This window comes from Ictalurus furcatus, chromosome 28 (genome assembly GCF_023375685.1).
Source record: "Ictalurus furcatus strain D&B chromosome 28, Billie_1.0, whole genome shotgun sequence".
NCBI lineage: Eukaryota > Metazoa > Chordata > Actinopteri > Siluriformes > Ictaluridae > Ictalurus > Ictalurus furcatus.
Genome location: NC_071282.1, coordinates 2,936,606 through 2,962,910, shown reverse-complemented (window position 1 = coordinate 2,962,910; position 26,305 = coordinate 2,936,606). Strand labels below are relative to the sequence as shown.

General features: G+C 42.5%; 1 protein-coding gene across 2 annotated transcripts in view; it reads left to right on the top strand.

Annotated features, from left to right (window-relative positions):
- pld2 (phospholipase D2) overlaps positions 1-26,305 on the top strand; it is a 32,317-nt gene that overhangs the window by 1,830 nt on the left and 4,182 nt on the right. For both annotated transcript variants that reach the window (XM_053617840.1, XM_053617841.1), the window contains exons 2-23: positions 13,242-13,356; positions 15,421-15,548; positions 15,760-15,902; positions 16,166-16,259; positions 17,108-17,173; positions 17,322-17,380; positions 17,476-17,610; positions 17,984-18,094; positions 18,730-18,873; positions 20,648-20,731; positions 21,193-21,271; positions 21,428-21,538; positions 21,682-21,879; positions 22,012-22,162; positions 22,251-22,369; positions 22,474-22,587; positions 22,949-23,053; positions 24,235-24,323; positions 24,433-24,546; positions 24,763-24,812; positions 24,895-25,029; positions 25,576-25,729. In XM_053617840.1, coding sequence (XP_053473815.1) covers positions 13,254-13,356; positions 15,421-15,548; positions 15,760-15,902; positions 16,166-16,259; positions 17,108-17,173; positions 17,322-17,380; positions 17,476-17,610; positions 17,984-18,094; positions 18,730-18,873; positions 20,648-20,731; positions 21,193-21,271; positions 21,428-21,538; positions 21,682-21,879; positions 22,012-22,162; positions 22,251-22,369; positions 22,474-22,587; positions 22,949-23,053; positions 24,235-24,323; positions 24,433-24,546; positions 24,763-24,812; positions 24,895-25,029; positions 25,576-25,729 — 2,486 coding nt within the window. In that variant the 5' untranslated portion in view covers positions 13,242-13,253. The remainder of the gene's footprint in view (positions 1-13,241; positions 13,357-15,420; positions 15,549-15,759; positions 15,903-16,165; positions 16,260-17,107; positions 17,174-17,321; positions 17,381-17,475; positions 17,611-17,983; positions 18,095-18,729; positions 18,874-20,647; positions 20,732-21,192; positions 21,272-21,427; positions 21,539-21,681; positions 21,880-22,011; positions 22,163-22,250; positions 22,370-22,473; positions 22,588-22,948; positions 23,054-24,234; positions 24,324-24,432; positions 24,547-24,762; positions 24,813-24,894; positions 25,030-25,575; positions 25,730-26,305) is intronic.

Sequence of the window (26,305 nt, the reverse complement as noted above, 5' to 3'; positions counted from 1 at the left end):
ACCGTTGCCATAGCGATTGCATTCGGAGGCCACCCACATGCGAAATAGCGTGGAAGAGTGCAGCGCGTGGTCACAGACCAGAGTGTATGCTTCTGTTTTTAGGCTACCGTCCTCTTTCTGGTTTCGTGCTCTCTCTGTCCTCCGCTGATTTACTTTTTCTCTTCTTCTATCCCTCGTCCTCCTCCTCTGCATACTCCTTCTCTCTCTTCCATTCTCTCTCTCTCTCTCTCCACGTTTCTTCTTTCCCTCTCAGTTCAATTTACCTACGATTTTGACTGCAGGCATAAAGGATGCAAATGATTCCACATTTGACCAAGATGTGTAAATGAATCGGACGGGTTTGTGGTTTGTGCACTCCCGGGCATGCTGTTATAGGAAAATAATCAGTGAAGGTCATTTTCAAGTCGGTTTTCCAATAACAATATGTCCAGAAGAGTTTTTTGTTTATTATTGAACAACAGGTTTGTTTGTTTTTTTGTTTTTTTTTAATCGATTTATAGTCACATTTAATGTTGTGGAACGTCCGGGCGACAAGTTATGTTCTAGCAGCTCTAAAACAGTCCTTCCTTCACAAACATCTCATTTGTTTCTTCAGTAAGATAAACAAAAAAAAAACAACTCAGCAAACAAAAAGCTTAAACTCCTCTGTCCTGAAGACTTTCCTATCGCGGAAGACTTACCGGCACTGGAGACTCCTTCCACTTACGACCATATAAACATTTTATCTTTTTTTAAATACGGATCCATTTTTAAAAATCATTTTTAGATTATGTGGAGCGTCCACCGTACAAGTCCCTGTGTACGCCGTTACTATAGAAACAGTAACGTATGCATTAATGTAAATTAGTTTTGTCTTGAAGCTGGAACTACCGTCAGAGCCGCTGTTATTTAAATAAATAAATAAATAAATAAATAAATAAAATGAAGTCAATACCGTCTCTCCATTCAGAATCGAGAATTCGACAGTGCTGTTATGTGATCATCGTAAATAGATGCGAGAAGGACAGTTCTAGTTCCTGGTCTTTCCTCAACCTTTGACACAATTCACAAATCTCACTCGGGTTGTAACGAGTTCACTTCTCGTTCCAAATCTAGGGCACGTGATTGCTGTTTGCGTGCGCCGGAAACTCCGGGCTGGAATCAGTTATCGAATTATGTTGAGTTGATGTCTCCGAGTTCTCGCTAGCTGTATCTCGGTCAGATTGGGGTATGGGAAGCTGGCATGGGTTCCCGCCGGAGAGCTTTCCGGTGATGTAATGTTTGTGTTGCAGTGTAGTCGGGACATTGCATTGTGTGAACTATGAATACTTGCAAAGTGGCTCTTTGCCTACACAAACATCCATAAAGCGATAAAGCGTCAGTGTAGCAGCGTGTGTACCTGCTCATGTGACCTTTCGGGTCAACCACGGACCGATGAGAGAGATTCACTTCTATATCCATCGACAGAAACATATAAATAGCACATTTATTATATAACGTGTGTGTGTGTGTAATAGTACACACTGATCAGCCATAACATTCAGTCAGTTCTCAAAGTTGATATGGTGGAAGCAAGAAAAATGGGCAAGCGTAAGGATCTGAGCGACTTTGACAAGGGTCAGTCTGGTACACAGTGGTTACTACCTACCAAAAGTGGTCCAAGGAAGGATGACCAGAGAACCGGCGACATGGTCATGAGTGCCCAAGGCTCGTTGATGTTCGTGGGGAGCAAAAGCTAGCCTGTCTGGTCCGATTCCACAGAAGAGCTACTTTAGCACAAATTCCTGAAAACGTTAACGCTGTCTCTGATAGAAAGGAGTCCGAACACATAGAGCATCACGGCTCGCTGCGTAGCTGCAGACCGGTCAGAACGCCCATGCTGACCCCTGTCCACCGCTGAAAGCGCCTACAGTGGGCACGTGAACATCAGACCTGGACCATGGCGCAATGGATAAGGTGGCCTGGGCTGATGAATCATGTTTTTGAACCTGGTCTTTTACATCATGTGGACGGCAGTGTGCGTGTGCGTCACGTACCCGGGGAAGAGATGGCACCAGGATGCACTATGGGAAGAAGGCAAGCTGGTGGAGGAAGTGTGATGCTCTGGGACACCTTGGGTGAAACCTGAAACCACATCCATGTGGATGTTACATTGACACACACCACCTTCCTAAACATTACTGCAGACCGAGTACACATCTTCATGGCAACGGTATTCCCTAACAGCAGTGGCCTCTTTCAGCAAGATAATGCGCCCTGCCACACTGCAAAAACTGTTCAGGAACGGTTTGAGCAACATGACAAAGAGTTCAGGGTGTCGACCCGGCCTCCAAATTCCCCGGATCTCAACGATCAGTCCGATCCATGGAGGCCCCACCACTTGAAGGATCCGCTGCTAACATCTTGGTGCCAGATACCACAGCGCACCTTCATAACAAGTTACATTTCACAGACTTTCCCTCTGTAACACAAGCAACTTTATATTATTAATGTTAAAAGGAAAAAAAAAAAAAACATTACCATACCCTTCTTCAGATCAGGCTTGGAGACTAACAGGGTCATGGCATACATTTTCTTCAATCTTGCACGATAAATGCTTTTTAACTTCTTGGAACTCTGCGTTTTTGTATATAAATTGTAAAATAGACGTGACCTGCATAACTCTTTTCATTAAATAAATAAATAAATGACATCGGAGGGTACCCAATTTTTTGCACAAAAAGATGTCACGTATCTGAAATTTCCCCAACTGTAAAGATCACATGATTTGTGTAAAACGAAACAACGGTCTTCCTCAATCCAACTCCATACCGTGTTGGTTTTGGTTTTGTTTTAAATGACATTCATTTAAAACAATACATTTGTTAAATTTTTCTGTTCGATCCGGGCCGAAACACGCCGTCTTGTGCGGGCGATTGATCTGACGGATAAATTGTACGGTTTCTTTCCGTATTCATTCAGAATGCTTATATATAGACCCAGAGCGGGCAGTTTTTTTTTCGACGTAATCGCCTTCGATCACTGTAATCACGCTGTCATTATGTGAGATCTTTTTTATGGGTTTTATTTTCATATGTACATCTAACCTATAACTTGCATATGAACTTACAGTGCATACAATAACGTTATGTAAGTTATCGTCAGTGAGGATCCTTCGCCTGTGCCGCTGTGTTCGGGAGGTAACGCAAGACTAGAACCTTTTTCCAGTTCCTTATTTTCCAGCGGTGGCTGGCAATTGAGAAAAAAAAAAGGGAAGCACAGCTGTCTGTCAAGTGTAAAAGGCCAGCACTATAAGCCGGCAGATCAACTTTACCGTGCCAAGAGAATTGACAGCACTTGTCTGTTGCTTTCTGATTCTGTGAATTAAATCGGGTGCTGTCTCTCTTCATAAGCAAGAGGGTTAACGGAGTTTTCCCAAAATCAGGTCGAATAACATTAATAATGTCTGCTATTAATAATAGCTAGCTAAATTTCACCGAAGAAGGGAGTGACCACTAGATGGCGAGACGTAGAACTAAAGAACGATTTTTTAAAAATAGTCAATCATAACTTTATACGTACGTTTGCCTCACACTTCCGGGGTTAGGGGTTCGATTCCTGCCTTCGCCCGGTGTGTGCGGCGCTTCTTGTTTCGAGGGTTTCCTCCGGGTACTCCGCTTTCCTCCTCCAGTTCAAAGACGTGCGTTGTAGGCTGATTGGCGTTTCTAAATTGTCTGTAGTGAGTGATCGTGCGCCGAGATGGGTTGGCAGCCCTCCTTGGTAGGATGAGCAGGAGGACTACCGCAGCTCCAAGATACACTCCTTGACTCCGAGTGAAGCCGTGCGTCTGGGCAGGACCCAAATCGCCATATCATTTATTAAAACGCACGTCGTCCGGTACGCATTAACCTCTGCTTTATTCGAAACTTGAATCTGCTACAGGAGCCCGTCGAAGCCGTGCGTCAGTGGGGGGTTTTGAGATTGTTGATATTTTGATTCGCAGATATATTTTTAAAAATATCATTTCACCAAGAGTGATGAATAACGTGGACACGTCGACGTGGACCCGTCGTTTCATCGCCGCATTGTAATGACATTTTCAGGGGAGGTCTGGGCTCCCTGTATAGTCCCGTGTTATTTTCCTACACCCAAATGAGGAGGATTTCAATAACTATGATCTGGCCCGGACTCGGAGATTCGGTTTCGATTGCAACGCGACACTCTGATTATTTAAATGGTTATACTTTTGCAGTATATGTGAAAGCCCACAGAATATCATCACACACACCTGTTTCGTTTTCACTACCACTTCGTTATTTCTAAATCCGTTTCGTAACTTGTGATGGGGTTTATTTTTATTTCGTCTTTGCAGAAGTGTGTTTTCCTTCTTCCTCCTCCCTGTAGCTCCGACCAGACTGGACTGCTGTAGTTTGATGCTGATCGTCATTTCTTTCTTCAATTCATTGAACCTAATCGATTGCCGTTTCGAGTAGCTTAGCTTTAGGCGTTATTTAGGGAATCGGGTACCGTTGGATTTCCTTATTATTTACTCCGCTACGTTAAACGCAGGGCTCCATGGCGATATTTGTTTGTTTGATACAGAGCAGGTTTATACATGTGAAGGATTATAATGTACAATATGTGTGCGACTTGGCGCGTTAGGACAGAGTAACCGCATCGTTTATTTGCACCGTTTTTTTTTTTTTTTTTTTCTCCCCATGTTGTATTGTACAATGAATAGAGCAGGGTGATGGTGTAATTAATTAACCATGCTGTTAAACATGCAGGACATTAATCAGTGACAGGGTTGTGTGATGCAGCGTGATTTGCCAACGCTGACAATTTTTAACCGTATTACAGCACGACACATCATGCTTCTTCATGGGTTTATATTCTCCTTCTAGCCTTTATCGTTACTACTTCTTTAATTCTTTAACGTGAGGAAATCTCCTCTCTAGGCAAAGTGCCCGAAGCATGCCGAGGCAAAACTGGTCATCTACAGCTTTCCTTTTCCAGTCCATTGTTACCTCTGACCCCCCCTTCCCCCCCCCCCCCCGCCAACTTCCTCCTCATCCGTTCTATCTCTCCTTCTCTTGTTTGCATTTTTCCAGTGTAGTGTTCACCAGAACATTGGTCTTGGCAATAGTGAAGCGCTCTTAACAAGCAGCTGTTCCAATGCGCGTATACAAACATGCCCTCTTTTTGTTTCCATATATACACGGAACACACACCCTGTTTTTTTTTTGTTTTTTTTTTGTGTGTGTGTGTGCGCGCACGTTTGTGACGTTCTCATTCCCATGCTTCCAACAGGAATAATCCACTAATATGTGTTTCTCAACAAGGCTGTAATTTGAAGTCATTACCTTCCAGGTGTTTTAGGCCGTTGAGCGAAAACCCTCAGTGCTTTCAAGTATTTCATCTGAGAGTTGAACTTTTGTATTTTGTTATACTCCTGTGCGTTTAAATCTATGCAGATATGTCTGCCGTGGTTAGACGTACTGTATGTCGTAGTTTTTATCTAGGCGCCGAGTTTGTTCTCTGTTTTGTAGTGTTGTTTTGTCTAAGAGTTCAATTCGTCATCATAATCGGTTGCGTTCCGTTTGTCGCTGTCGTTGTTTTGGTCGTACGCTGTTGTGTTTTGTCTGAGAGTCGTGATCTTTTGTTTTCATGAATTGTTGCGTCTTCTCTGCGCGTTGTCATGTTCTGTTTGTCGCTTTGTCTGAGGGTTGAATTGTCGCTGTAGTTTGTTTGATACGGTTGGGTGAGTGTCGGATTGTGTTGCCGTGTATATGGTGTTTTGTGTGAAAGTTGAAATTGTTGTCATTGTTTACGTTTTTGTTTGAGGGTTGAGTTTGTCGTCTTTTGTTCCCAAACTTCACTGCAGTATATCTGAGAGTTATATTCGTCGTTATTTGCTGTCGGAGGGTTGCTGTTGTGTTTTGCAGGCGGGTTGGAGTCGTTGCAGTTTGTTGTTGTGTACTGTTGTTTTGTCTGAGGATTGAATTGGTTGTCCTAATTTATTGTCATACATCTGACAGAGTTGTTTTGGTTTTTTGTTGTTGCTGTATTCATGTTGTTTGGTTGTAGTTTGTGGTGGTTGTTTTTTTTTCATAGGATTTAATTGGTTAGCGATTACGTTTTTTGTATACTGTTGTATATTTGTTGCATTTTGTATTTGCATATACTGTTTTGTCTGGGGGGGGGGGGGGTCAGCATTGCTTTTGTATTCTGTTAAGTTAAATTTGTCATCATGTTTTGACCCCATTATTACATTTGACCAGAAAGTTGCATTAGATGTTTAATTAGACTGTTTTGTCTAGGTTGAGTTCATAATATTTTGTGTAATTGTAATTTGTTGTCGAGTTTGGACTGAGAATAAAATTTGTTGTAGTTTGTGGTACGCTTTTGTGCTGGGGGTTTTTGTTTTTGTTTTAGGCTACAACTATCAGTTTATTGTATACTATTTATTTTGTCTTAGGATGGCATGTGTTTTGTTTTGTTGTGGTTTCTGGTGTTTCATCTGAGGATTAAACTTGTTGATGGTTAAGTTTTGTGTTTTGGATAAAGACCCAAACTAATTGTTGTGTTTTGTCTGAGGGTTGAGTTTGCTGTTGTTTTGCCTTACGTTCTGTTGTGTTTTGGATCATTTGTATTTAGTTTAAATTTCATTGTTGTACAATATTATGTTTAGTCTGAAGGTGTTCAGCCTTCACAGGTTGATGTGTTTGTATAGTACCTTTTTGTGTTTGGTAACTTTTGGCAGATCCACTGTCATTAAGGCGATCCAGTAACTAAAGAGTCACATGATATGACATACCTCACATAAGGGTGTGTTCACACACGTGAGTCGGTGAGTTTCGCTCGCTGTCGGCCCCTGGATACGTGTATACAAACACATGCGGGCACATTGTTTCTCAGACCTGACCACGCAACTTTTTCTTTTGCTCGTTTTAATGCCAAATGCCCCTTAAGCAGTACAAGAAAGTGCTTTGTGGATTTGCGGAAGTAGGCGGTGGTGCGTGTGGGGGCCGTTTTCCCAGATGAATGCTGTTTTATAAATGGGAATTTGGAAAATCAGAATTGATCTGTTCCCTCTAGTGGACAAAATGGGTTCGACAGTTTAAAAAAAAAATCTCATAATGTAGTCTACAGCAGGGGTCATCAATTCCACACCGGACAATTTTGCTGAATTTCCTGCTTCCACAGGAAAACGAGTGATTCGGCTCAAGAGATAGGTGTGCTGGAATTCATTCATCCTTAGGATGGCTTTCTTTACTAGCAAAAATAAATAAATAAATAAAATCGCAATATTTGGCTCATCTTCAATCTGTTTAAGATAAATGTAAATATTGCATTACATACGGCGGGGTCCAAAAAAACGGTTGCCTTTTTTCCACATAAAACGGGGGAAAAAAAAACCCCTTTCAATTGTGAAAAACTCCAAACAGAGAAAGGAAATGTTGTGTAGATTCTGCACTAGGTCGCTATTTAAATGTAAGCAAACTTGTAATCCTGGCCATGTTAACTCTTTCGTACGACAAGTTATGTATTCCTCACATCTTATCTAACTTCTGAAGGTTCCACAAATTCTAAGAACTTCTGAAATTCATGTAAATGCTTCTAATATTTTACTTTTCTCTCAAGTTGTCGTTGATTTATATATCTTCCAATCACAAATTGTAGAATATTAAATACAAAATAGGAATGGATTTAATTGGTAGTTTCAGACATTTGCACCCCACTTTTTGCATCTCTGTATGCAGGATTCTTGCTAAGAAGGACAGATTTGTCTCTCGTACTTCGCAAAATATTAAATCTTAGTCCTTTATACTACCTGACAGCTTTATCTTAAATGTTTCCTTCCTCCTCAGTGGAATGCAGTGGTAGGGGTAACAATTCTGCATGTGCACTGTATTGTTTATAATATAACCTGACAGAGTGAGGAGATATATATAATATAATAATATAATATATATATATATATATTAATTATTATTATTATTACCACATAAAATACTTGCATCTTTTCTATACCCTGGTGTTTTAAAAAACCTAGGATTTAAAAAAAAAAAAAAAAAAAAAAAAAAAACAAGACTGGTAAATCCCTCTACTACATGGAATTTTACATTTACATAAAAAAAAAATGATTTTATGGATTTAAAAAAAAAAACACAACAACTTAAATGAGTTCAGGTGATACTTGTTCAAGTGTGTGTGTGTGTGTGTGTGTGTGTAAAGGGTTTTTTTTTTCCCACATGGTAAGAATGTAAAAGTTCTAGAAAGGAATTACATTATGAGTTGGGGGAAGTATCTTTTTAATTCTTTCTCTTTGAAACATAAAATTTAGAAAATTTAGAAAATAAGGTGCAATTGGAACAGTTTTTCTTACTGTGAATGTGAAAAAATGTAAATATACTAATAGAAATGCCTAGTGTTGTGTTTTTTTTTTTTTGCTGTGTAGACCTGTATCAGTTCATGAGTGCACATACCACAGTTCCATTATCGCATTTCGTTGCCATATGGCAACAATTCCATTTTACCATCTAATAGAATACTCAAAATGTATGAACTTGCTTCAGTGACAAAATAAATGTTAACTTATCTCCTGTAGCGTTTCAGTTTTCTTCCTTTTGCTTGAAAAAGAAACATTGAAAAATGTGTCAACTTTTGAGAGCCTCCCGATGATGACCTTCACCATGCCGTGTGAATTTTTTATTTTTTTGATTATGTCAGAGTTAAAAGTTCCATTTTTCCAGTTACATAAGATGATAGAAATTTATGTTATTACCCGTCAAAAAAGTGGGGATAAATCGTTGCCGTATGGCAACACCGTGCATTGAAGGGATATGAACAGCGCACTAATGTAATGCTTGTTCGTGGTTAATACACGTTTTCATTTCCTCTCATTTCTGTATAAAATCTAAATTGGACACAGTCTCATGCTGCTGCTTTCTTTATACCCAGTGGATCGTTCTGATGTTCGCGCAGACCAGAAACAAGCATGTGAAGTTGCCACCCACAGAAACTCATCTCGTGGGTCGCGCCATCTTTTGGCGTAAATCCTCCATCTTCCAGATTTAAAGAAACTGTTTGGGGTTTTTTTTTGTTTGTTTTTTGGCAGAACAGCGAGGACTCAAAGTCAGGAATGTGGGAGGATGCGTAGTGAGTGAGAGCACCATGACTGGTGCTATTGTCTAAGTTAGCCCCCCCACCCCCTCCTCCACACACACACACACACACACACACACACACACACACACACACACACACACAGAGACAGATACTGCTATGAACCAAGATGCATCCTGGAACACTGGAAAAGCAAGACATTAAGATGCTTGCATATGAAAATACAGTGTTATTTCATTCTCAAATCTGATTGGTCAGCAGGTCGATCGGTCGCATATATACGTTATCGGATCAATAGTAGCAGGTGATGTACAGAACAGTAACTTCACTTCATGTCAGGCTGCATCACACCACCTCGCTGTTGATTATTTTCCCATAACGGTGTTTATTCCTTACGTAAAGAACATTTATGATCTTAACCCGTTTCTCCTAAAAAGGTTTAACAGAATGATCATTTCCACATGTATACCATAAAACATTATTACAGATTATTCTAGTGCGATCTTAGAATCTCAGCTGGATTATAGTTCTACTCGGACTAAATTTTTGTCCATCTCTCACTAGAGCATCGGCTCCGTTTGTCACTTGCTCCACCTCCGAATTCCGTCTCTCAATCTTCTGCACTTCGGAGCCACCAGCTCGACTTCATTCCCCACGAGCATGTTTCTCATTCTGTCGACGCTTCACATTCCTCTCATTGTACCCTGTTTCATAAGCCACTCTTCCTTAAAAAAAAAAAAAAAAAAAACCCAACACCTCTCACTCACTGTGCAGACTCCTGCAGATCGCCTGATAACGCTCATATACACACCATGCAGGTACTACACCGAGCCGTTTAGCCGCCCAGGCACATTCCTTGACCTTTAACCTTCCGGTGGTTACACGAATTAAAATTCTATCACCATAGCAGCTTCCTGTCACATCAGTGTTGTAGAGGTGTTGTTTTTTTTTCTCAGATCGGTGTAGATCGTGAAGATAGATAATGTGCAGAGCCGTATAAAGGTCGAATGTGTTCAGCTGTTGTGCAACACTCTGGAAGTGTAGCATTTGTATTTTGTTGGGTTTTTTTTTTTACACTTGCTTCTATGACATTGGTTAAACGGTTAAGTGTGACTTTTTTGTTCCGGTGATATTTCTGTGCAGTTTGTAATAAGTAAGAAGTATTGAAACGGAGCACCTTTAAATGTCACTCAAACGGTTTCTCCATCTTAGACAAGCACCTTACTTATTTCCTTACCTGTATTTACTTCCTTCCCTTCTTCTTTGCTTTACTTCCCTTCTTTCCTGTGCGTCCTTCCTTCCTTCCTTCCTTCCTTCCTTCCTTCCCTCCTTTACTGCTGTCCATCCTTGCTTCCTTTTCTTCTTTGTTTTATCCCCCTTTACTTCTTTGCTATCTCTTTAGTTCCTTCCTCCTCTTTACTTCCATCCCTGTACTCCTTTCCTTATGCTTCCTTCCTTCCGTTTCTTACTTAACGTCTTCTTTCCCTTTACGTCTTATTCCCCCCCCCTTCTCTTTATTTTCCTTATTTCCTTTCCTTAGACTTTTTTTTTTTGAAAAAAGAGAAATGTCTTCCTTTCCTCCTCCTTTACTTCCATCTCTGTTTTCCTTCCTTCCTTCCCTCCCTCCTTTCACACCGTCTTACAGGTTCCCCCATTCCTTCCTTTCTTTCATCTCTTACTTCTAGAATTTTACCTTGTTTAATGTTATTTTCTCTCTTTCCATACACCGCGGCCCCCTGCACCCCCCCGCCTTAATAATATCTGGCAACACTCCCATTTAGCACCGGATTCTGCCTCTTTGCGAGGAGTCCAGCTTTGACCTGTGTTTTCTCAGGTGTGTGATAAACTTGTGTCTATCACATTGGATAACTCAGTTTTATTGTCTTCCGTAGACATTTCCATGCATTAGTAATAGTAATTGACAAGAGCACCTTTAAATGTCAATCATACCACTAGTCAATAGATCAAGTAAGGTATTCTTTTTTTTTTTTTATTTTTTTTTTCTCTTCTATGGGATATAAAATATTGCTCAATTTTGGTCATTCTCCTAGTAAAGTCTACAGTCATGTTCACTATAAATCCTCTTAATCCCCTATGACCTAATTTCACTCTAGTCTAGTCTAGTCAGTGGTGACGGGGATTTCCACAAAAGAAAATAATAAGGGGAAGTCAGCAAGGGTGAGAGAATAAAATACCAACATTGCCACTAAAGTAAAATGTCAGTCCGTTGTGTAGAGCAATGATGTTGTTTTTCACAGATCATTTTTACAGTAGAAGGTCAGGTCAGGACATATTAAAACCTGGTGAGAGCTGCAGGTTGGGGCTCGGAAAAGTGCAAGCTGTGAACATCTCGGCGTATTAAGGAAACTTCCTTGGCAAGCATGGTTTTTTGGGGGGTTTTTTTAGTGAACAAGATCATCAAAACACAGCCATTATATAAACATTAATGTTCTTATGTGCTCTGGCATTGATTCTGAACCAGTGATTTAGATACTTAATAATGTACGAGATGTACTCGAGGTTTTTAAGAAAGGCCAATTTGCACGATGGGATTTTTGCACCATTCCGATGAAATTTTTACGTATTAACACGACGCTAACAGAAGAGCAGCCGTTCAGGTGACTGAGAATGTCAACGTTATAGTAGGGTTGCGGTCGCATGGAAGCTTTTGTGACAAAGACAAATGCACATCTGAGAGATTTGTGGTAACAGGGGACGTTCTCAGAACTTTGGCTAACGTTCTCCGAAAGTTATTTGAAAAGTTCTTGAAGTAACGTTAGTAGAAAGGTTGTTTTTTTTTCCCCCAACATTTTGTCTTTGATAAACGTTCTTAAAACGTTAGCATCAAAACGTTATTCTTACATTTTTAGTGGAACATTAAAAAAAAAACAACATTACTTTTTAAAAAAATGTCATGACAATTTGTCACGAGATTAGGCGTGGCGCGGTGACGTAATGACGTGTGAGGTTAATCTGATTATGTTCTAGAACATGTAAAACGGGTACATGAAAGGAGTATTCTAAAAGCGACTCGTGTAAACACCATAATCACATTATCTTACTCAGAGTAAGATCAGTAATTAGATTACTGCTGTCCATGTAAACGTAGTCACTCAGTATGTAACCCCCCCCCGCTTTCCCCCGGAGACACACCAATCGCTCACTTCTTTCTCTCCGAGCGATCATTTCACATGTAAATACAGCCGAAACCACGGCATAGCCGTAAGTCTTTAACTTGTGTGTCTGATGATTTTCTCAGACGAGGTCGTGGTTATAAAATCAGGATTTGATCAGTGCAGAGCAGCAGCTTGGAAGTGACTGCTGGTGAACATGTAGTCTTAGGAGTACAGGGGTACGTTTACACGACAACGCTTTCAGCTAAAAACGGAAAAGGGATTTTTTTTTTTCCTTTGCGTTTTTGAAAAGTTTCGCGTACAGATGACAACGTTTTCGAAACGATCCACAGAAACGGCTAAAACCGCTGTATTATGCACGTCAGGCCTGTAGGTGGCAATATCACTTTGTAAAGAAACCCTCCGCGCACGCGCACATAAGCAGTCGTCAACGCGTCCGCCGTGTGAACGTGCCACCGACACGTCCTGCGCATGCCTGTACGTCCTGAAGTTTGAAAGCAACACTGTCGGTGAACCGTCCGGTAATGTTTTGCGTTCATAACCGTTGAAAAACTTCGAGAGAACGTTTAAATAACATGAGCACGGAACGTACGGTTGCAAAGAAAACATTCCTGTAACCTAGGAAGAATGCTGAGGAAATGTTTGTATGTAATGGAAAATTAAATGTTCGAGTAACGTTTTACATAACGTTTTCATAACCGTACCAAAACATTGAGCGAGCGTTTATATAACCGGTGAATGGAATGTCGTAATAACGTTTTGAAGAACGTTTTTTATAACCGATCAAGAACGTTAATACAGCGTCTAAATAAAACTGGACGTTTTGAACGTTCCTAGAACATTTTAGGAATAATGATTTTATAATTTAATGGGAACGTTAGGGAAATGTTCTTGTAACATAAAATTGTTAGCTGGGATAGAGACTAAAATGTGTGTGTTTGTGTGTGTGTTTGTGTGTGTGTTTGTGTGTGTGTGTGTGTGTGTGTGTGTGTGTGTGTGTGTGTGTGTGTGTGTATAAAGGTCAGTAGCATCATGGCGAGCCCAGAGGTCAACACAGACAAGAAGTGTTCTCACGATGACGCCTGTGTGAGTTTTCTGACTGAAGGTCAGCTCGACTCCATCAGAAAGAACATTGGTGAGAGCACACACACACACACACACACACAAACGTTTCCACTGACTGAAATGTACGGCTTAAAAGAGAAATAAAGAGAAAGGTGGTGATTTATGGTTAGTTTCTAAAAACGGAACCTAATCCTTTATAACCCTACATAAAACATAATAAAAACGTAATAAATAAAGTCATGAGTGTAAAGCTCATAGAAACCAAGTAATTGTTCACTGTGAGAAATTGAATTACTGACTGTTTATATTTACTCCAAACACTTTCACTGGATAATGCATGTTAGCGTTCCTTTTTTTCTTCTTCTCTTTTTAAAGAAAGTCCATAATCTTTTGTAGGTACATGTTTGTTTTGCTGTATAACCAATAGAAAATGTGCATTTCTGCCAGGGTTGCCAGATTGTGCCAAGCCAAAATACACACGAACTAATTATAATTAGAATCTGGCCACAACCAGAGATCGTTTATAGTCAGTTAGAAAGAAAAAGAAACTGTTAGGCCAATCTGGCAACCTTGATTTTAACAGAACCACCTTCTCTGTTGGTGTACAGGTGCATGTGTTTTACACAAAGTCATACTTTTATTTTTTTATTTATTTATTTTTTCATATGACGAATCCAGAACAACATGGTGTATACGTCTTAAATATGGATTGAACTAAAATAGCGATAATAAATATCAACCCAGACATGTGAAAGGAAGCAAAGTCCAAGAGAATTTACATATATATCTTACGGTGGTGAGAGTACATGCAGAACGCGGTGAAAAACACAATTGTTTCCCCTACCCAAACGACTCTTCGGTCCGAGGCAAACGAGTTTGAGTATTCATGCGAACGTTACAGCTGGAGAGAATTCCCAGAGCAGATCAGCGAACATCTCCGAAGTAACGCTCCAACTCGAACAACGTTATCGATTCAAAGCAGCTCGGAACGCTGATGGAGTGCAGAAGCGATGCTCTCGTGGACATTTCTCATGCTTACTCGTGAGGAACAACAGGGTTTCGTACAGTGATCCTTCTGGACCTTGAAATGAGTTTACGGTCCATGAGACGTAACAGCAAAATGGTATCATGGGTTCTCCGAATGGAGAGGATGATATGAGGGGATTTATGAGACATGGGAGGAGAACAGTGGCCTTGGCCTGTTTTAGCAGAATCTCTACCACATAGTGCCAGATCAAGTGAAGACCAGCTACACAGCAAAGCGTCAGAGAGGGTTTGTCTCTCAAAACCTGTGTTTGGACTGGAATTTTACCAGGATGCATACATGCATGCGTATTTGCCGTGAAACCCACGTTATACAGGACGTGGCATGAAGCAGAATTCCATATAACGAAGCGAAACATTTTTGGTTTGTTTTTTGTTCCCGAATGGGCTGGATTGAGAACATTTATTTCAGAACCTGCTGATCTCCTGAGATTTTCATACACAATAAACTCTAGAGTTGGCGTCAGAACGGTGCGGAAAACGAAACGGTTTTGTTTTCGCGCCAGTTCTGCCTTGTAGAAGCGAGAGGTTTGAGGAGAATGGCCAGACTGGTTCGCGCTGCTACGATAACCTTAAATAAAGATAACCACCTTCTATTTCTCCTGGGGTGGGCAGAAAAGCATCTCCGAACGCACAACACGCCAAACCCTGAGGAGGATGCCCTACCACCGGAAATGACCACATTAGGTTTCACTCCTGTCCGCCGAGAACAGGAATCTGAGGATACAGAGGGCACAGACTTCCCGAAACTGGACAGTGAAAGATAGGGAGGTTACGAATATGCAAATGATTCATAACCGCCCCCAATCCAAAGCAGTAAACCGTTGTTTTTAAACCTACTCCTTCTGCACGCTTTAGCCGGTCGACACGTTTTATTGAATCCGTCTGATTTTTAAAACTAATAAAGTCATCTTTTTCCAGTCTCAGACGGATCCCCTTGGGTGAAGTCGTGTTGGGAAATGGGGAAATTTTACAGAAAGGATCTTTTAAAATGAATCTGTAACGGGACGAGTTCTGTGTCCGTCTCCTCAAGGACCATGCAGGATGTTTATGAAGTGTATGTGTGGTATTGTTGTTTTTTCTTCTTTAGAAGAACGTGCGTTTTTCGTGGTGCATTACCTGAACGATCTGAAGGAAAGGGGCGTGTCTCCGCTGCTTCATAACACGCCCATCACCTGCAGAGTGGAGAACACTGAGAGATATACCACCCGCTCCAAGGTGTGTGTGTGTGTGTGTGTGTGTGTGTGTGTGTGTGTGTGATTTTTCTGCGGACTCAGCAACGTAGTAGACATAAACATCTACGCCTAGACTTTTGCACAGTTCTGTATAATATGTCATTGTAATGTGATTTCACAAGGAAAAAAAAAAGTATAAGTCAAATACTCATTGTGTTGTTTTTGTGTGTGTGTGTGTGCGCGCGCGTGCGCAGGTACGTGTTTGTTCTCTGTATACGGTGCGCCTGACCCATGGCGACTTCACCTGGACCATAAAGAGGAAGTATAAGCATTTCCATGACCTGCATAGAGACCTGTACAAGCACAAGATGATGCTGCAGTTCCTCCCGCTCGGGAGGTGAGCACACTCTCTCTCTCACACACACACACACACACACACACACACACACACACTCAGACACACTCAGACACACTCAGACACATGTTCAACATTAGGCTTGTGCTGTGTCAGGCCCTAAAAATCTCAGTATTTTGAATGAATCCATGGACACAATAATTAATGAGGCTGCGTAGCTTTAAGAATCATCTTTATCATATTTTAATGTGTGTGTGTGTGTGTGTGTGTGTGTGTGTGTGTGTGTGTGTGTGTGTGTGGGTCAGGTTTGCCATTCAGAGGCAGCAGCTGGAGAGCATGACCGAGGAGATGCCCTCTCTGCACGGCACCGAGAGAATGGGCAGGACCTCCAGCAAACCGGTAGAAACACACACGCTTGTGATGTATTACTGTATTAGTAACGGTGTATACGATTTCTAATATTAATGAATTGTTTGCGATTGTAGTTAAAGATCCTTAACCATGCATCTGTATTTAACTTTATTTATTTATTTATTTATTTATTTATTTATTCGTAAAAGACATTACAAAATTTGATTCGTTTTTTTTTTCTTTCTTCATATGCTGCTACACCCTTAAGGGGGATGTGGACAAATTTATTCGTAAATCGTCTACAAGAATCGTGGTGTTTATGAGCATCCGGTTTGTGCGACGTTAACATATAAGGAGACTTACTAATGTAAACCTCGATCGATTATTTATTTATTTATTTATTTATTTTTAGAAGGTCGTGGCGCCCTGTAAAAGGAGGACGAGTTCGAGTTTCTGTATCCGTGAACGCGCGGCAGCGGCCGAGCTGCATCGCTGGACGATTCGGCGCAGGAGACGTGTCCTTTCCCCCATTTAGTCTTCGTTTTTTTTTTTGCGAAATATAATCCGCCGCGCGTCGACCACGCCTGGTCGTTTACGGCCGATCGGCCGTCGATCGGCGCGAGTACGCGGAAAAAGTCAGCTGTTCGGTTGAACTTTTGTAAATCTGGCGCAGATTTTTTTTTTTTAGCTCGTCGTTTTGGCCGACAAACAACTTTAATCAATCAAAAAAAACCTCCCCCCCCGATGTAGGTGAGAGTGTTTAGTGTGTAATACTAACTGAATAATCAGATTATTACGCTGAAATCTGCTGATTTTTGGATTATCAGTCCAGTTGCTTGAAATGTGTTCACTGGTTTGCAATGGTGTGTGTGTGTGTGTGTGTGTGTGTGCTACAGAAATACCTGGAAGAATACCTAAACAACCTTCTGGAGAACTCCTTCTGCAAAAACTACAGTGGCATGGTGAACACACACACACGCACTTGTATAACATGTTTGGAACCACTAGAGCATACATCTCGTTACACTGATTTTGTGGCAGTTAGTCAGCTATTACACACACACAATGCACAATGTATTTTAGTAAACACTTGCTTACGTATGCTCTCAGATGGAGTTCCTCAGCATCAGCCCTCTGTCCTTTATAAAAGATCTTGGACCCAAAGGCCTGTGAGTATGTGTGGGTGTGTGTGTGTGTGTATTAGAGGGTGCCTATAAATAAGCGACAGGCTGATTTCTTGGCTTTTCTTAAATCTCTCTCACAGGGAGGGATTTATTTTGAAGAGGTCAGGAGGTCACCGGATCCAAGGCATCAACTGCTTCGGCCACCATCAGTTCTGTTTCCGCTGGTCGCAACGCTGGCTTGTGGTCAAGGACTCGTTTCTGCTTTACATGTCCAGGTCTCTCTCTCGCGCTCTCTCTCACACGCGGGACACACTATACTTTCCTCCTTTCTTTTCCATTACGCACCTATATTACTGTACGTTCTGTTCTCTACTCTCTTCCCTGGTCATAATCATATTCATACCTCTTTCACACTTGTAGTGGTTCTCTCTCTCTCTCTCTCTCTCTCTCTTTCTCTCCATCAGTAAAAGTCTCCGCTGCTTTCATCCTTGCTCACGGTGCAGTCTCTCTCTGTGTGAAAGGCTGAACGTTGATGATGGTACAAGTCAATAACTTTTAAAGCTTTAACAGACCTTTCCTCAGTTTTCCCCACTTTCTATCATTCAGCTCATTAACCGCTTATTAACGATGGGTCCGTTCTGAACGCAGAGAACGAGGTGTGGTGTCCTTCGTGCTGCTCTTCGACCCCGAGCTGAAAGTTCTGGTGGACCGCAGCTACACGGACACGAAACACGGAGTGTGCATCGAGAACGTCAGCAGGTGTGAAACACGGCCACGTAAAACCGAGAACTCGCCGCCGGCACGTGAACCGCGTAGCCACTCGTACCTTTCCTAAAAGGGTCGAGACGGAAAATCGGCGCGTACACGGTTACGTTCACGAGTTATTCGTTTCCGTTAACGGCTAAGAAGGAAGAAAGTTTTACGTGTAAAACGAATGTACATGAGCACTAACGGTAGTGATGAACCCAGTCGAGACCCGTGTCTGCCATAATCATGGCTGGTTTTAAGAAGGATTACTGTAAGTGCGTCTCGTCTCTTGCGAGGGACGGGCGGTGTGCGCTCCTCAGTCTCTTTATCATAGTAGCTTGCTGTAAAAGTTAGTGAGAGGGGACATCTGGGTGTAACAACATCTGCAAAGTGTACGCGTCACGTCTTCGCAGAAACAAGGTAGATTATTTTTTTTTTTTTTTTTTTGCGAGACGGAAAATTAGTGAGTCTGGTGAGAACTAGCTTGTTTCATAACTAGGACGTTCCACAGCTACGAGTGTATACATAGCATATGGTTCTTTGAAAGAATCTCACGTACGGTATTGAAATCGTATTTATGAAGGATTGTTCTGATAGTGTTTGGGAAGCTAACGTGTGTGTGTGTGTGTGTGTGTGTGTGGTTACAGGAAGCTGATCATTAAGTGTAATAGCTACAGGCAGGCCCAATGGTGGAGTCATGAGATACAGCGTCTGTCTGAACATTGCGATTTTCTCAAGACTCACCGCTTCGACGGCTTCGCCCCTCCCAGACCCGACTCCCTCACCAAATGGTACATCTCCTTAGCATGCTCCTTTTATTATCATTCATACTATACTTATCGCTTCATATCTCTACGCATACAGGTATAAGCATGTGTGTGTATACTTAGAATTATAATTGTAGCTTTAATTAAGTGCATGCTTCAGTGTACAGGTATATGTGCATATATGATTTGGTTTATAGTGATGTAATCTAGAGGAAAAACTACAGTATAACCAAGTAAAACCTTGGTGGGGGAGGGGTTTATAGTAAAAAAACAAAATGGTGTTAGTCTGATGAATAGTATTTAATAGTCCCGGTGCATTTTCAGTTCTGGCTCAGTATCTGGCAGTCATCCGGCTTCAAAGTATCCTCAGTGATGCTGAGAGCTGTTTACAGAAAGGCAGCGCAGAAGACGATGAAGGATTTAGTGACGGTCGGTGGAAAACAGTTACGGCGCTAGATTTCAGTAGTAGATTTCAGTAGAAGTCAGTAGTATGTCAGAACAACATTAGTGCCATTGTGCAAGTCTCTGTGAAGCACAGTGACGGATTGTGACCGTCTTGGTCTGGCAGCCAAAGATGTGAGGAATCTGGCGAAGAAAGAAATCAATGGCGTGATCTATGCTGAGAAACTGGAAGTCTGCCAATGGGACACTTTTAACTGAAATGGCTACTTCAGAGCCCGGAGCTAAGTACGACAGAAGCTTCTGGGGTCCAAAAAAAAATGACTGCTGCATTTCTGCATCCTCACGCACGGCACGGGAAATTCCTCAGTTCTTACTTCTTGCTACTTTCGTACTGGTGCATTTATTCTAGCATTGTAATGCGTCTTCAGTATGTTTTAAACATCATTTTCTCGCCTGGCCTTTGACACAGGACATTTTATTTGCACACAGAGTTAATCAACAAGTTCACTGCTGCAGGGTTTTTAAGCACACACACAAACACACACACACACACGGCAGGTTTATATAAGTTCACAGAATGGCTGACGGATAAGACTGGGAAAATACAGAGGACGGCAAAGAGGGAGGAAGAGGGCTCTTGGTGTAACCTTGACCTTTTGTCTCTGCAAAATATGCAGTAAGAGAGGCGACTAATGAAGAAGCTGATGTGTAAGATCTATTAAACCGGTACTACTACTGCAAATACGGAAGCATAAGAAACGTGACATTTACTCACAAGTATATAAGTAAATACTTTTATACATACTTGCATGCTTACAAGTACACCAGCGAATTCTACTGGAAAATGTCAGGATCTCTGTCTGTGAACTGAATCTGAAGAGGAAGTGAGTCATGCAGCAAGACAACGACCCTAAGCACACGAGTCGTTCTACCAAAGAACGGTTAAAGAAGAATAAAGTGAATGTTTTGGAACGGCCGAGTCAAAAAACTTGACCTTAATCCAGTAGAAATGTTGTGGAAGAACCTGACGCCAGCAGTTCATGTGAGGAAACACACCAACATCCCAGAGTTGAAGCTGTTCTGTACTGAGGAACGGGATAAAACTCCTCCAAGCTGATCTGCAGGACTGATCGACAGTTACCGGAAACGTTTATCTGCAGTTATTGCTGCACGACGAGGTCACACCAGATACCGAAAGCAAAAGTTCACATACTTTTACCCCTCACAGATCATTTTCCTCAATATTTTTGTCTCATTTGTTTAATTGGGTTCTGATCTGATGATGTTTTCGGTCATGTGTCCGCATTCTCTCTTGGTGTTGAGATGTAGAAGAGTTTAGTTTCTTTCAGTGACATTGTTAAAGATGGAGTGAGCGACTGATGGATTTGATTGACAGGTACGTGAACGGGAGTGGGTATTTCTCAGACCTGGCGGACGCACTGGAGAAGGCGGAGGAGGAGATCTTCATCACTGATTGGTGGTCAGTACGCACTCAATGCACACAGTGCCAGTTTCGAGTAGTTTAGTTTTTGTGCTGTTATTGTTGCCATAGTTCAGTGCTGATGTTTGTTACAGAACAGATTCTACTTACTCCGTCAGACCTGGAAAATTAAATGTCAGTATAAGTCACGTGGCAAGTGGCTTATTATTACTGTTGGAAAGTAGATTTCCATTGTAGACATGCTGCTGATAGCTTGGACCTCCTGTGTATTTTGTGTGCACCTTCTATTACATTTATGAATCTAGATCGTTCCAGTTATATTGATTTATCTTGGACTCCTTATCTTATCTTCACAGCTTTTGGGGTTTTTACGTTTTTGTCCTGTCCAGTTTTTAATTGTTTTAAATTCCTGAGCATTGAGATCTGACTCTGCGTTGTGAGCTTTGCGGTCTGGGGATTAATTGCTGCTTTGTGTTCGTCCTCTCTCCGTTTTCTCTCAGGTTAAGTCCCGAAGTTTACCTCAAGCGTCCAGCAAGGGGGACGTACTGGCGTCTGGACCAGATCCTCAAACGCAAAGCCGTAAGCAGCAGATTTGTGCTTTGAGTAAATCAATAATGAGACAGTGAATGGAAGTTCCTTTTGGTTTCTTCCCTCATTGTGTGTGTTTGTGTGTGTGTGTTTGTGTGTGTGTGTTTGTGTGTGTGTGTTTGTGTGTGTGTGTGTGTGTGTTTTCAGGAGCAAGGTGTGAAGGTGTGTGTGCTGTTGTATAAAGAGCTCGAGCTGGCCCTGGGCATTAACAGCGAGTACAGTAAGAGGACCCTCATGGACCTGCACCCAAATATCAAGGTGTGAACCCTACACAAAACACACTACATTATAATAAGACTTTTATTTTATTTATTTATTTTTTAAACGAATGAACCACTCTTGTTCATTTATTTGTTTGTAGTGATGCTAAATTTCTGATTGTTTATCTTGCTGTTGCCTAGGTGATGCGTCATCCCGACCATGTGGCCTCCGTCATCTTCCTGTGGGCCCACCATGAGAAGATGGTGGCCATCGACCAATCGGTGGCCTTCGTGGGTGGGCTGGACCTTGCCTTCGGGAGATGGGACGACAATAGCTACAGGTTGTTTGACGTCATGGAATCGCAAACAGCCAATCACAGTGCACGCTCAGTTCCGGAGGTGGCTATGACTTATGACTAGCAATTTAAAAAAGTAAATAAAACCTATATCATGGATTATAGTATATGGCTCTGTTTTGTATTGTGCATCTCTCTCTCTCTCTCTCGCTCTCTCTCTCTCTCTCTCTCTCAGACTGAAGGGGAGGATGTTCCTCTTGCTGGCGGAGCGGCTGGAGAAGCTTGCGATGAGGTGGATTTGAGCTGTAACATGCTGTTATGGTTGGGAAAAGACTATAGCAACTTCATCCAGAAGGACTGGACACAGCTGGACCAACCTTTCCAAGGTACCGCCAAGCACTATTTGAGTTGTGCTAGCATGCATGCAGGAGTATACGCATTGTAGTTGCAGTAGTAATGTATTTTCTCACTCAGACAATGTGGACCGGACGCATGTGCCTCGCATCCCATGGCGCGACCTCGGAGTGGTGGTTCATGGGAAGGCAGCCAGGGACCTGGCACGCCACTTTATCCAGCGCTGGAACTTCACTAAGGTCAGAGGTCAAGCTTAATGAAGCCTAGTATTACATATGCACTAGGGTTTAAATGACGTAACGATGTGTGTGTGTGTGTGTGTGTGTGCGCTGCCGTTTTTCAGAATTTTAAGAAAAAGTATAAAGCCACATTTTACCCGTACCTGCTGCCCAAGAGTCACACTACTGCCGATGAGCTTCCTTTCACCGTGCCTGGAACGGCCAAAGCATCTGTACAGGTATACACACACACACACACACACACACACGAGACTGGATATATGCCCAAAAATATTTTAATATCCTCAGTAATTAAACACTAATTACACTGTTACACTAACAGTGAGCTCCTCAGATGACCTAACTAATATCTCGAACAGGGGGGACTGAGAAATTAACTTTCAGCCAATAAGAACGAGGATTTTCTTTCTTTCTTTCTTATTTTTTTTTTTTACTTAGTTACTTATGTTTGCAGTTATATTTAGAGCCTCGTTTCAGAAAAATAATTAGACAAATTAATTATCGCTCTTCTTTAAAAAATTTAATCGTCTCTCTTTTCTTCTTTTTTTCCTCTTTTTTCCCCTTGTTCTCCATCGTCAGGTGCTTCGCTCGGTGGATCGCTGGTCAGCCGGGACATGCGAATGTTCCATCCATAAAGCATATGTAGACATCATTGAGAACAGCCAGCACTACATTTATATAGAGGTAACACACACACACACACACACACACACACACACACACACACACACACACACACTCTTTCACCTACACTTACATACAGACGACGCGCCTCCTTCCCTGGGATTGACGTACAGAAGACATGCCTCCTTCCCTGGGACTGACGTACAGAAGACACGCCTCCTTCCCTGTCATTTACATACAGAAGTCACGCCTCCTTCCCCGTCACTGACGTACAGAAGACACGCCTCCTTCCCTGGGACTGACATACAGAAGACACGCCTCCTTCCCTGGGACTGACATACAGAAGACACGCCTCCTTCCCTGGGACTGACGTACAGAAGACACGCCTCCTTCCCTGGGACTGACGTACAGAAGACACGCCTCCTTCCCTGGGACTAACGTACAGAAGACATGCCTCCTTCCCTGTCATTGACATACAGAAGTCACGCCTCCTTCCCCGTCACTGACGTACAGAAGACACGCCTCCTTCCCCGTCACTGACGTACAGAAGACACGCCTCCTTCCCCGGGACTGACGTACAGAAGACGCGCCTCCTTCCCCGTCACTGACGTACAGAAGACGCGCCTCCTTCCCCGTCACTGACGTACAGAAGACGCGCCTCCTTCCCCGTCACTGACGTACAGAAGACGCGCCTCCTTCCCCGTCACTGACGTACAGAAGACGCGCCTCCTTCCCCGTCACTGACGTACAGAAGACGCGCCTCCTTCCCCGTCACTGACGTACAGAAGACGCGCCTCCTTCCCCGTCACTGACGTACAGAAGACGCGCCTCCTTCCCCGTCACTGACGTACAGAAGACGCGCCTCCTTCCCCGTCACTGACGTACAGAAGACGCGCCTCCTTCCCCGTCACTGACGTACAGAAGACGCGCCTCCTTCCCCGTCACTGACGTACAGAAGACGCGCCTCCTTCCCTTTCACTGACGTACAGAAGACGCGCCTCCTTCCCCTGTCACTGACGTACAGAAGACACGCCTCCTTCCCCGTCACTGACGTACAGAAGACGCGCCTCCTTCCCCGTCACTGACGTACAGAAGACACGCCTCCTTCCCCTGTCACTGACGTACAGAAGACGCGCCTCCTTCCCCGTCACTGACGTACAGAAGACGCGCCTCCTTCCCCGTCACTGACGTACAGATACAGAGTCTTGATGGTATGACAGTGTTATGTTTGTTCTCCTCAGAATCAGTTCTTCATTAGCTGTGGTGAGTCTGTCAAGAACAGCAACAGCATAGGTGACGCTATTGTCAAGAGGATCCTGCAGGCACACAGGTGTGTGTGTGTGTGTGTGTGTGTGTGTGTGTGCGTGTGTGTGTCGGCATGAAGAGTTTTTTCATTTGCTTTTCAGTCGTCTAAACTAAACGTGTGTGTGCGCGTGCAGTGAGAAGCAGAAGTACAGAGTGTTTGTGGTGATTCCTCTCCTGCCTGGATTTGAGGGAGACATCAGTGAGGGAGGAGGCAACGCCATCCGGGCTATACTGCACTTTACATACAGGTACACACTCTTCCTGTACTTCCTGTTTCTCTCCCTTTCTGGACTTCGGTGTCCTTTTTTTTTTACTTTCATAATGTCATGTCATTCTTTCATCACCTCTATGTCTTGTATTTCATTTTTTTCCTTTCATTATCTCTTTGTCTTGTGTCATTCTTGCATATGGACTCTCTCATGGTGGTGACGGACGTTTTAGATTTTTTTTTCTTTGTTTTTCAGGACAATCAATCGTGGCAAGAACTCTATTCTATCCCGCCTCAAGGAACAGAGTAAGTGTGTGTTCTCCTAATCTCAGCCAGTCGGTATTGCTCACTGTGATCATCATGACCACTGTTCCTTCTCGCGCTCCAGTGCAGGACGAATGGACGCAGTACATCTCTCTGTGTGGCGTGCGCACGCACTCCGAGCTCGGCCACACGCCCATCTCTGAGCTCATCTACGTCCACAGCAAGGCGCTGATCGCCGACGACCGCCGCTACATCATTGGTGAGACCTTTCACATCGACCGTCCTTAAATTCCTTCCTCTTTACCGCCTACGGTAAGGAAAACACTACATTTGTCGCCATCTTGTGGTCTATCCTGGAAATGTGCGTTTAAACCACAAAATGTCTTCTTTTTTATATATATATATATATATATATATATATATATTATTTTATTTCTCTTATACCACAGCAGTTTGCCAATGATTACAATTTTCATATTACTCAAACAACAAAACGTCATACTTTTTATCCATTTCTAGTTACACTTAATGTTGTTCAAAAGTGCTGACACTGGAGACTCTCTCCAAAAATAACAAACAAATTTCTCCGAATATGTGGCACGCCCATCATCCATGTCCCCATGAATGAGCGGTTACTATAGAAACAATAATGTAGCGATATAAACGAGAGCATTAATATAAAACTGATTGGCCGAATTGCTGCCGGAACTACCCTCAGGGTCGCTCTTGTCGAAAATCAAGCCACGGGTTCTGACCAATCAGAATCAAGAATCGTGAAAACAGCACTCTAAATGTCATCCGTCAGGTTCGGCCAACATTAACGACAGGAGCATGATGGGATATCGGGACAGTGAGCTGGCCGTGCTGGTGGAGGACGAGGAGAGGGTTCCGTCCCGAATGAACGGAGAAGAGTATGAAGCTGGGCCTCTCGCGCTCGCTCTGCGGAAGGAGTGCTTCAGGTGTGTGTGTGTGTGTGTGTGTGTGTGTGTGTGTGTGTGTGCTTAGTAATCTAAAGCCACTCGAGAGCCCACATGCACAAAGTGTGACAAGAAATAATTCCTTCTAGAAAACAGCCTGATCATTAGAGCAGTGCATGAATAAAGTGATGCTAAGGTCTAATGTCTGAAAAGGTTTTTCAGACTTCAACAGCTTCCTTCCTTCCTGTCTGAGTGTATTTTAAGGGTAGATCTGAAAGTGGATGCATCCCCGTCGAGTTCTACGTATTATTCTTAACATCTTGACGTTTGTTCTCCTTCTACGGTGGCCGGCGGATTTTTATCTACTTAGATACGAAAACTTTTGAACAGGATGATCGGTGTCAATTGTTATTATTATATAACATGTAAATATCTTATGTAGCTTCTGACGTGCGGTACTAAATGAACAACAAACAAACAAACAAAAAAAGATCTTTTTTAAATAAAATAATTTGCACCGGTCATCCTGTTCAAAAGTTTACATCCCCCTGGCTGCTTATTATTATTAACATTTTGCGGATTCTGCTAGGGGTATGTAAATTTATGAGCACAGCTGTA